At 40.4% G+C, this 12,600-nt stretch overlaps 1 protein-coding gene across 1 annotated transcript; it reads right to left on the bottom strand.

Moving 5' to 3' along the window:
• Window positions 1-9,123: 9,123 nt before the first annotated feature.
• On the bottom strand, window positions 9,124-10,830 carry LOC115389141 (protein hunchback). Its single transcript, XM_030092573.1, has one exon. It carries the CDS (start codon window positions 10,356-10,358, stop codon window positions 9,663-9,665), a length of 696 nt encoding a protein of 231 aa, XP_029948433.1. The 5' UTR covers window positions 10,359-10,830; the 3' UTR covers window positions 9,124-9,662.
• Between the last annotated feature and the right edge of the window lie 1,770 nt (window positions 10,831-12,600).

Genomic DNA, 12,600 nt, shown 5'->3' with positions numbered 1-12,600 from the left:
AGGTGTTCATGTGGTTTTAAGAAACATATAAACTAATTCAATAAAATGTTGATATTGATGCACTTGATTACAAAACAGATTTCCAATTCCGGCCACATTGCATTAACAGCGAATTAATTTTACATCCAAAAACCACTGGACTAATTAATTATTTGCAATCAATTGATGTGTACTATGTACATTTCACCTATAATTCTGTTTTCCTAATCTGGAATAAATTCTGAATGTTGACTGCTGCTTTTTTCCCAATATGATATCACAAATTTAGGACCAATAATGATCCCAGAAAATGTAAAAACAAACAAACAAACAAACAAACAAACAGATATTTCCTCTCATAGTAAGAATATTACCAAATATTGATGTTTTACAGATCTACGAATGTTCCTCTATACATAAAGTTGATTGTGTTTTTTTATATTATTTTAGGTGCATCTTATAAGGGACTTGAATATGTGCCATATTAAGAACTACATATGTAAAAAGACGAAAGAAACGTGAAGAAACTTGTATGCTGTATTTATTTTCATTATTATTCTTCGATTGTTTGGGTTTTTGTGAGGTTATAGTAAAACCTCAAATATCTTAACCCACCACTTGAGTGTGCCACTAAGATGATCAATAGAAGTGAATGATCTTTATTGTGACACCAGCGTTTTTTTTTTTCTTGAAACATTGAGCAATAAATGTTGAAGGCTCAGATCAATAGATAAAAAAAAAACAAAACATTTATCATGGTAATCTGCTGAAGATGCTTCAGTATTTTCACATTAAACAGTATTTCCCTTCAAAATAGAGTCATTCAAACTAGTGTTTCCTTTTTTGAAAGCACTAAAGTAAACTTTCAGAGTCCAGACTTGGATCTTCTCTGCTGGTTTGTAATGCTGCTGAACACTGCTGTCAATCAATGTGTTTTTCTGCGTCCTGATTGGCCGGTGTGTGTACTCAACAGAGAAGGCTCCGCCCCCCGGTGAGGACTGCTGTACTTTTCCACTCCAAACGGAGTTGAGCATCCTCCTTCTCCCCCTCCTCCACCTCCTCCTGCTTCCTTAACTTCATCTATTCATAACACATTCAGCCCCGTCTCCTCCTCAATCACACACACATACACACACACACTGAGGTAATGGAGGCTTTTCTGCTGCCTCCAGTGCCTCAACTTTTGAGAAAACTCTGATTAGGTCAGAGTTGGGATTTCAATGCCATTTCACTGCAGAAGTCTGGAAATGAAAGGATGTCGGAGCAGATTGTTGTCATTGAACAGCTGGACTCTGTGTCCCTCAGGTTAGACGAGGCAGAGATAACCGTTCGGAGTCGTTTACGGCCACACTCCGAAAATAAATAGGATGATCGGCTGTGATGCCGTCCTATACTGCTGCAGATTTTAGGTCTGTGTGTCAGTGTGTCTAAATCCACACACGTTTCTGGTGCGATCACATGGTGTGTTGCTGCTGCACGGGATTTATTTATTTATTTTTTGCTTGATATCTCACCAGATGATACAAGAGGCAGGAAACATATGGAGAGGAGAATGGCTGCATAGACAGAGAAGGTGGAGAGAGTTTAATCCGTGAATTAGTGTGTGTAGTAGTCATTATTGCATCTTTATTTTTTTTTAAAGCTACACTCCCTTCTGGTCAAAACTGAAATTCCCTCAGTCTTCTGTCAACATGACGTTGACTGGAAATGTAATTTTGGGGATATTTTACTGAAGCTGAGTGACATGGTGGAGCAGCTCCTTCACCTCACCACTGTTCCCAGTTCACATTTGGACACTGTGTGGAGTTTGCATGTTTAAAGACCAAAGACAGGGAGAGTTTGGAGCTCAGACAAAGCCATAAAAAATGTTTTCAAAAAATTAAGTAAAGGAAAGAATGACATTCTCAAAACTAGACCTAGAAAGAAAGCAAGATGAGGGATTTTACAAACCTTTGAAAGGTCTTGGGTAAATGTAAAGGCAGATATCCGCTTATTTTAATGGATTTTCATTAGTTTATTAGCTGCTCCACTGTGTTGCGTTGTGCATTCTGAGTTCACACGGTCCATCTCCACTGAATCAGACATGAAAACTCTAACAATTTACGTCAGGACGCAGGAAATGTATCCATTCTTCTACTGTTGATGTCTTCAGGAAATAAAGAAATGATTCACATCTCGAGTCAAGCTGATGTTCTCGTAGAAGTTCTGCACAAGGAAAAGTTTGCTCCGGAAATAGACGGTAAATGTGGAGGTGGTCCAGCATTTTACCTCCTACGTCTGGTTTGGTGCATCACAGTTCTTACTTGAAGCGTTTTATAGTTTTCTTCAACTTTTGTATTGATTGTTAGTCACATGAACCTAGATCGCAATGAGATGAAGAAAGCAGCAGTTGGAGCAACTTCTGAGCACAGCTTTGTTATTTAGTGCTGTGTCTAAAACATATGTAGCTTATAAAAAACAAACATTCACAAATGAATGTAGTGTCATGTGCTCTGTTCAGGGATTTCATATAAAGGCGCTAAAATGGAGAGGTCAGCTGGTGGCATGTGGGCCACATGCGGCCCTCGCTCGCATACCTTCTGGCCCATTACTCATTATCTAGAGATGAATAACTGATTGGGTTCAAAGGTAGGATACTGGTCAGTCTAAACACATATGGAGTTATCAGTTAAAAGCACTCCAGAAACTGTGCTTGTGAGTTGAACAAAATGTCAAATGCATGCATATTGATTACTATAAGAGACACATTAAGTAGTCTTCTTTAAATTAGCTGCCTTGACTCACTAAGGAGGATATTTTTGTGTCCTTCACGATGATCAGGGTTGCCCTTCCTGCATTAGAAGCCTTCCTGGAGTTGTTTTTATCTTATATGGATCATCACACAACAGTGTTACCGGTATCTTCTTCTGTGAAAATACAGGAAATCCAGTTGAAAACACTACATCATACGATGCAAAGGAAAGGACGACTCGTGAGTTTAGAGTTAATCAAGACGGTTTTTCTCTCAGTGCTGCATCTTCAACTCTCGACCCAAATATTAACTTGTTGGGTTAATCAGTGACTTTAAATTGCCCTTCGGTGTGAGTGTGTGTTTGTGTGTTTGATGTCGTCTGTCATTAAGTAGCCTTTGCAGCCTCTCCAGGTTAATCTGTCCTTCACCCAGTGTTTGCTATTACAGGCTCCAGATCCTGAAACTCTGACTTGGAAGAAGCATGTGTGGATCTGCTTTTTCTTTTGGATGGCCAACACAGGGACGGACGACTTTATGAAGTGAATGTCACATTCATTTACAGGACAAAAAAGGAAAGAGCTGTTTGTGCTCCAAACAAAAAATGTAACATAAAATTGACCAGCAACGTCATTCTTTCTCTTTGATCTTATTTCATAGCTCTATAATTCATATTTTATATAAATAAATAAATAAATAAATAAATAAATAACTCAAACTCAGAGTTTCAGGGAGGAAAGTGGTGTTTGTTGAACATTTGTCATTAAATGTTGGTTTTGAGCTTCATTGCTCCACCTCTTTTAAAAATCTTCTTTAGTTTCTCTATGTGACCTAATACAGGAGAAAACTGACAAAAAAAAGTTGACATTTTACAGTATAAACCTTTTAAGAAGCGTTCAGCCTGCTGTTGCAGAGCATTACAACATGCACGTGTGGTTTAGCGTCAGCGGTGACTCTGTCTGTACTTGTTGGACGGCCCTTTCACCTCTGATGCTCACACTCTTCTGTGTGTGTGCATGATGTTTTATACTGAACCCAACACAGTGTGTTAAAGGGCAAGCATGTAGCTTTAGGGTTGAGGTTCCTGTTGGGTTAAGGTCAGTGACATTGTCAGGTTTAAGATTAGGATTAGGCTCTCAGTTGTGATAGTTCAGTGTAAGGTAAGAGGCTGGCGAAAGTATTATGTCAATGAGCGGCCCGACAAGTAATCCTGTGTGACTGTGTGTGTGTTTATGGGTGAGCATTTGTGTGCTTGTGGTAACTAGTATAAGTATTAGTGTAAAGCCCAAAGCCAAGCACATATCTGCATAGTCTGCACAATTTGTGTCAGTCTTCTAAAGGTTGGGTTCGTGTGGGTGTTACCATCCCGCTGTAGGCGTTTGATTTTATTGTACTCTTCAAATATTTGTGTGAAGAAATGTTTCTCTCAGTGTCCTGACAAGTAGAGACATGTCCCTGTGTGTATGTGTGTGTCAGCAGATTAGCATTAGGCTAGCTAGCAGTGGATGTGTATGAAGGGTACTGATCTCCTTTGTGTAATCTGATGTACAGTATGTTAGCTCACAGCTCTGTGTGTGTGTGTGTGTGTGTGTGTGTGTGTGTGTGTGTGTGTGTGTGTGTGTGTGTGTGTGTGTGTGTGTGTGTGTGTGTGTGTGTGTGCTCTTCCTGTTTGACAGAGTCAGCTGACCAGTCAGAGGCAGCATTGCGCAACAAGGCTAGTTTAGCGTGGACGCTGCTGCTGCTGGGTGACAACTGTGGAAACTACAGCAGATGCACTGGAGTCACAACAACCTGTGACCTTATGTGGAGTCCTGGAGCAAGGCACTGGGTATCCTGATTGGGTGATAAGATAAAAACCAAAAAACAATTCAAACACACTGCAGGTCAGTGTGACTGTGTGTGTTCTCATGGTTAACGCAACCTCGGTGTGAATTCACAGCTCAGTACAGCTGAACAGATCAGCTGATCTGAAAGTCAAAGTTCAGACTGCTGGGCTATCGCTGTGTTCATGGAGCTGGGAATGTCTGATTTTCCAATATATAGCATTCAGTAAACAGTAACAAGGCTACAGCAGAGCAGCTCAGAGTCCAGAAAGCAGCCTGGCATCACTTATATCAACCATCAGGAGGATAAAATAAAGATCAGGAGGAGCAATTTAAATCCACACTAGAATTAGGCACAAATCCTGCTGTTTCTCTGTTTCATTTATCAACATATCTAGCTTTTCATTCATTTCATTATTGTGGTTTATCTACTTTAGGGTCGCAGAGTGATATACACACCAAAGCAAGATGTATTTTTGATGATTATTTTTATTTCTTCACAACTGCAGTGCTATTGCTCAATCTGAAATGTTAGGAAAACTCAAATCTGAATATTTAAGCAACTGAATGTCAGGTTTGTACTTTCTTAAGGGAATATTTCAGTGATTTCACACTCAGTGATCACAATCAGTGAATATCTCAGTGATCTCACAGTCATTTGACAAATATTGGCAAGCAGAATTATTCAGCAACTATACATAAAATGAATACTTTTTTATCGCACTTGTTTATTTTCAAGTATTAAAGTTAAAATAAAGGTCCAACTCACTCATCCTTAATGATGCCTCATCATACCAGCTTGTGTGTTTCATTCAGTGCTGGTGTCGATTTCAGCCTTCCCTGCCTTGAACATGTCTCTGAGCAGCGAACAGGTTGTGCAGTTTGCAGTCCAGGTAGGTTACAGGTCTGGAACCGTGCCAGCAGTGGAGCACAATGAGTTCCTCGCAGCTTCACGACTGACTTTTCATAAATATTTGGCAGTTCGTTTATTTTTACCACATATTTCTTTCCCTGTTCACTTTTTGTAACCAAATGTTTGAAACTTCAGTGAACACAACACAATACTTTTCCAATTTCAAGTGTGCTCCAACAATATGAAAGACTTTTCTTGAAAAATATTTTTCACCATGCACGCCTTGATTTAGGGTGTTGAACTCAAACTCCACAAGACACAAATTCCCTCATTAAACAAATACAAATGGCCTGATATGCTAAAATCCAATAAGCACTCAAGTTTTTCCAGGTTGAAGTTGAAAAATATGTAATAAAATGATAATATGGCCAAAATACTCACTTTTCTGATAATTCTGCACGCAGTGCAGATGAGGGCAGGGTAAATCTAGCACAGGAAATCAGTCACAAACAGCAGACAGTGCAGTTATAAAGAGACAGACAGCAACACAGACTTTCATTCACACCAGAGTCAACCACAAATACATATTTTGGTTTTTGTCGTAGTTAACTAAAACCCACCCAAGTACAGAGAGAAAAACTGTAGACTCCACACAGAGAGGCCTGATCTGGACTCAACAAGGTTAGAGCAGTAACCACTACACCACTGTGCCGCTCTCGGCATGTCTAGCAGTCATAATCACTACTCCAGGGCTGCATAATTACAAGTGGCAAGTCCATTATAATGAAGTGGTGAAAAGGACTGTTGTAATTTATTGTTATGAGTACTACTGGTGGCCTAGATGTTATGGAAGCAAGCTTATTATCAGGGGAGTTAGTTCAAAGGTCAGCACTGGATCCCTGAGAAAGTCTCTTAACTCCAACTTCCTCTGGTACCTGGCATAAAACTGACAAATCAAACATGTCAGCCACATTCCTTACTGTGGCGACCTCTAGACAGCAGTTAAAATGTATGGTTTTCTGTGCAGCAGTACTGTATCAGTACAAGTACATTTCTTAATTTTCAGGATCACTGCTGCTATGTTGAGCGACCTGCTTCTGTGACATTCTGAAACTTCTCTCCTTCCTCTCTGGGAAGCTCCCAGTTTGACAGCATTCAAAGGTTTTGTTTTCCCTGGGGGGAATTCTGACCCTTTTCACCTCCCAGTCAGTTAAAAACACACCAATAAACTTGCCGCTGTCATGAAGTCGCTTCTTAACTTTGAAGTTGGAGTTCATCCAACCTTCGAGCCACGGTATAACCCAACTGAGGGTGGGTCAAATGCAGGATACGCCCAGAGTAGGTCACCAGTTTATCACAGAGCAAATACAAAGCACATAATCATTCAGACAAGCTCACATCTACAGTCAGTTTAGGGTCACAAATTAACCAAACAAGCACGCGGGCTGTGACTTCCTATGACATTCCCATGCAAACACAGGTGAAGCATGGAAACTCCAACCAAACACACCACTATAACCCACGTACGGTAATGAGACACTGTCAGGAGGAGGACAGCAGGGGAACTGTAATCAGCACACAAATACACAATTCACAAACACATTAGGAAAAGGAAAGCCTAAAACAAACAAAAAAAGGAGGTGACAAACAAACCTAAACACAGAGGTCATGACACCCTCTTCAGTCCAAATATATCTGGAATAGAGAACTGTTCCTATACAACATCAGATGCTCAGATCACAACTTTATATTTCTCTGCTGATTTCAAATAGATTGTTAGAAAACCGAGCTGAGGATTTCCCTGTTCGTCACTCTTCGACCTGCTACCATTATTAGTCTATGACACACCAACACAAAGAGGCTTACACCTCCCTGTCCATCCTGAGTGGGAGTGACCAGCTCACTTCTCTTTATATAATCCTGGCTCTGTAAGCTGGAACATGGCCATTCGCTCGCTCTCTCGTCTATCTGCTCTACAGCGTATCTGATGATCAAATAGAAATATAAAAAACACAACGGAGACACAGTTGGGATGCCTTCGTCAATTGTATGATGTTACAGTCTCCATAGTGGAGCTCGCTTTGGTCACGGTACATGCATGAAGAGAGCACATGAGAGCTGAAAAGAGCCATAATTCTCCTTTAAATTGTGCTCTATATGCCATTAGTAGTCGCAGCGATCCTGCCAGTGTGCTGCTTTATTAACTGAACGCTTCCACAGCTTGACACCCATTATGTGCACTTCACTGTGGCTTTTCACCAGATTACATGTTGGTAGAACATCTCTCAATGCTTTTGCAATTCAATGTTAAACTGCAGTTCACAGCTGCAACACAAGATCACATCAGTTAAAAGAATGAAAGCCCTGCTTTATCACACTGGAGGCGAAAAAAACAAAATAAAATTTTGCACTGCTGTTTCAAAAGCTCAATATCAACTGTATTTAAAAAAAGGTCAGTTTGAGCCCGAATTAATTAGATTTTAGTCACATTTGCAACTTCAGATGAGTCTATAAACACATTTAACACTCTTTCTGTAACATTTTATCCAGTTCTTAATGTTCTTTAATCAGACATTTAACCCACTGAGTTGTGATCCGACGCCACAAATTCACCCAATGAACAAAACAATGAGGGGAACTCATGTATCTAATCTGTGTATGTTAAAAAAGTGTATAAAATGTTGAGATCTTTAAAAATTATTGACTGTATTAGACCCACATCAGTATATGCTTTTTCTAAATTCAGATTTACATTAAATAATTAACTTTCAGTGTTTAACTCAATCACTAACCTTCAGTTATTTTCTATGAAATATTTGCCTCTTGCATATCGCTTTTTTGAGCAATACTGGATTTAATGTCATAAAGTGTTCTGTTTTTGTGTTGTTTAATGGTAATCAAGCAACATAAAAATGAATCTCTAACTTTGTTAATGTAATCCCTTTAAAAAATCTTAATCTATTTCATGGTTTGATAAAATAAAAAAAATAAATTATAATTTGGATTGTTGAGAAGATAAATTCTTCAGCACTCATGGAGAAAACCTTAATTAAAATAGCAAACAAGCTCTTGTTCTAGAAATAAATTCTATTACATTGTAATGCCAATAAACTGGTGAAATATATATCTATCTGTGATTGGTCACACTGACCTATGTATTCAATATAAATTAGGTGTAGGTGTTATTTTGTTCTTTGCATGTGGTGAGATGCAGTAGGTTGGGCCTCGATGAGCACACAGACAATCACACGGTTGTATTTTTGTCTTCAAGGCAATACTAGTGTAAAAATAGAATTAAGTCTCCTTGATCCAGAAAAGAGACACTTTTAGCAGCTGTAGCTGGTAGTGCAAACAATTAAGAATTAAGTATAAAATTAGAAAAATTACTTTTTTAAACTTGCTCTGTAAGGTACCTGATGCTTCTCTATGTCCTATCTCTATTGGGCAGATTTAAGAGAGCAAACAAAATCTACCCGGTATTTCAGTGAAACTTTATGGTAAAATAAATCTTAAATAAATTGGAAAATGCATGAAATTATTCATTTTTTTCCTTTTTGCTTCTGAGTCTGTTTCATGGTGAACTGCCCTGATGACTCAGTGACACACTGCCTCCATTCTGACTCTTTATAAAAAACATCACTCATTTACATCCATAAAGACAAACAATCACCAAAGTTATAACAATCACATATTTATTAGTTGTTTTTTCTCTTTTTTGTTGTTAATTTTACAGTAAAAACCTTTTTCTTGATGAAAGTCTGCCACAGCCAATGGTCTGCAGCCTAGTCCACTCAGCTCGATGCGGATTGGCTGTTTGGGTTCACTCCCCCCATCCAGCCCATGTCCCTTTGTGTGCAACAATAATAACACAAATGCAAGCACTTTCACAGACACACAACACACCATCAAATGTAACCCAATCAAAAACTGTAAAAAAAAAAAAAAAAAATCCATCTCAATAAGGTCATTTGTTCTTCCATTCTGCTAAACTTATTTTCTACACGCAGGATGAGATAATTCAACTTGTTCTTAGCTTGGTCCTCCTTGTTCTTCTAACATTAGTGCCAGTAACTTACACAGAAAAATGAAGACAAGAAGATCAGTGCAAGAGTGAACATCTGCTGGAAAGTGAATCATCTCATCCTGTCGGCAGACTTTTAAGACTTTAAGGCTAAATGACTGAACAAGTGGAGACCTTTTGTCTTTTACAAACATGAAGCAGAACAAACCTTTCCGCGTTCAGTCTGAGGTTTAAAGAAAAAGTCTGAAGGTTTCCCCTTCAGGGCGTCAGGATGTCACAAAACTCAACAAAGTCCCTTTGCATAAAGTTCTGGCTCTGCATCAGGTCGTCTTCGGAGGGGAAATAGGGCATGCTGTCTTCCTGCAGGCGCAGGCTGTCCTGCAGACACAGCCCGTCCTCGTGCAGTACCAGGATCGGCCCGGGGGGTGTTGTTGAGCCGTGTGGGTTGGGACTGTCCAGGAGGGCTCCCCTGGCATTCTCCAGGACGCCCAGGTACGAGTCCATGTCCGTGAGCTCCATGTCGCTTTCGGAGCCGCTGCCGCTGTCGCTGCCCACCGAGTCCGAGCGCATGTGCAGCATCTGGTACTTCTCGTGCATCAGAAACTGGTTGGTGTTCTTGGGGGCGCGCATCCCCCTCGCTCTGTTCCCCTGTATGTTGATGGGACGGAGGGACATCTCCGGCCTTTGGATGTCCCGGGGATGGTGGTGATGATGATGGTGGTGGTGGTGCTGGTGGTGATGATGACGCTTAGGGTGCTGTTGGTGATTATTGCGCCCTCTTGGCCACCCTCCACCTCCTCCTCCACCTCCTCCTCTGCGCCCCTGCAGGCGCCCTCTGCAGCTCTTGGACCAGCCGTGCTTCCTGCGGCTGCCAGCGTCCCTGTGCGCAGCCTCCTTCTCGTCCTGCTGCCTCTGCTGGTGGCAGATCCTTCTGCACATCATCTCTGAGAGCATTTTCTTGTCAAGTCGCCTCCTTTCCTTTCTGTTGCTCTCCTTCACATCCTCCTCCCCTTCTCGTTGGTTCACACAGCAACAATAAAGAGAGGCAGCTCTTTGCTTTTTTTCTGGCCGAAATGACCCCCTCTCCTCACCCACCAGTCTACCTTTTCACTACTCTTGCACTTTTTTTCTTGACCTCTGGCTTTGGCTGGTGCATAGCCTGCTCTTCCTCCCCCTGCAGCAGCAGCTTGCCTGCTCCTCTGGCTCTCTGTCACGCCCTCGTCCTCAAATCTCTCTTGATATCTTTGTCAGCACACTGAAAGTCAAATCAGCGCCTTACTGCAGTAAATAGTGAGGCGGGGTGCGCTGCTGGAGTGTTTTTAAGCGTATTTTCGCTAAATTTAAGCTGTTTTGTTCCTGTCTCTTGGTTTTAGGTCAGCAGCTGTCTCGCACTCAGCTCCGACCAGCACTGACTGTGGCTCTGCCTCCTCCACACAGCCCGGATAAAGAGATGGGAGGATCCATTCCGTCGTCCGACACGAGGAGGAGGGGTCGGTTTTAGCACGGCTTCTCCGCTACCTATTCATAACCCAAAACACGTTATCTTCTCAAACATACAAAGTATTTACACGGTAATAACATACAATAACACATACATCTTCACACTGATTCGCTGTCAGTCCGGTGAAAACATCTCGAATAATGGACACCCCCTTCTTAAGCGAAATGGTGGGTTCCGCCTCGGTTTTAGCTGCTGTAATCTGACCCACAGCTGCTGCTGACCGCCCCCTCACAACAGACGCACGTACAGCAACAAGCACCATGATGAGGAAAAGGGGGAGGAGGAGGAGGAACAGGGGGTGAAAGACGAGGAGGGGGCAGTTGTTGTCAGTCTTATGGTCGTTCACTGTTATTATTGTGTCATTCCAGCCCACATGACCCTGTCATACCGCTGTAGTAAACATACACTGATTTGAACAGCAGTTTACTAATTATGACATTAAAAAAAAAAGTATTTGAGAAACTTCCTTTTAGAAAAACAAAGATAACTCCAAATGAAAGGCATGTTAATGTTATGACTGTTAATGTGCCAAATATGGGTCAGTATGAAATTAAATCTTGGACAAGATTTACCCCATCTTCTTTTGAACATGAATGGCCACATCAGTTTTAATGTGCTGCCTGCACAGGATTGCCAGTTTTGTGGACTGTATCCTTAACTTTTTGAATGTTGTGATTTCATTACAAACATTCCTGATCCCTTCACTGTGAATCACTACCGTCTGTGATGATCGTCGATTGTTTTGTCGACTGGCGCCATCAAGAGGCCAAATGTGTTAGTTAACTACCAGAGATACCCTCCACCCATGCTGTCCCTTTGTCCAGAATGAGAATAAGTTTTTATTTTTAATTTGTACATGGCCACGAGTGATGTGACTGTAATCCTTTGCTCTCTGTGTACATAAGAGAACAGTAATATTAAAGATTCAAGATCATGATTAAATAAATTAAATGAATATAATAGAATCTATTCCTGTCTAACTATATGTCTAATAATGTATTTTAAGAAAAAGCAAAACATTGATAAGCAGCCCATGGTTTTCAGTTAGAGTTGGGAATGAATAGCATATATACAAAACAAATAAAGGACAATACACATATGTATGTGAAAATTATGAACTATCCATTATATTTGTTCTCAATGGACCTCTTGCATATTGATACCTACCCATTGTGTGTTTTTAATGCACCGTTTATTTAAAACTTTTAACAGAGGCAGAGTTCTAATGTATCTGTCTCTACCTGAAGCAACTTTTTTTGCCAAATGATGGCATATGAATGATATTTTTCTTTAAGTTTATTGTTCTTTGGATGAATGGTGGCCCTATTTGAACATAGTGGCAAATTGAAAGGAAATGGATGTTGGAGCTGGTAATTTCTCTAAATGGGTACACATTAACTTGTGTGATGGACTATGACTGTGATGGACTGTCCAGGATGTATCCTTCCTTTGGAATTGGCTCTAGCAACCTTCAACTGTATAAAGGGGTGTTTAAGATAGCTGCATGTATTAAGATCACCATAAAAATAATGTAATTTGTAAGTAACTTGTTTAGATTTTGTAGTAGGGGACGATTTCTAGATATAATGACAATTTGAAAAAAAATATGTTGTTTCAGATTAACCGAGTGTAATTTGTGTAAAACCTGAAAGTACACAAAATATTGACAAATATTATACAAAGAGAAATAAAAAA

Source organism: Salarias fasciatus, chromosome 5 (genome assembly GCF_902148845.1).
Source record: "Salarias fasciatus chromosome 5, fSalaFa1.1, whole genome shotgun sequence".
Classification (NCBI taxonomy): Eukaryota; Metazoa; Chordata; class Actinopteri; order Blenniiformes; family Blenniidae; genus Salarias; species Salarias fasciatus.
This window is presented reverse-complemented; position numbering and strand designations above follow the sequence as displayed.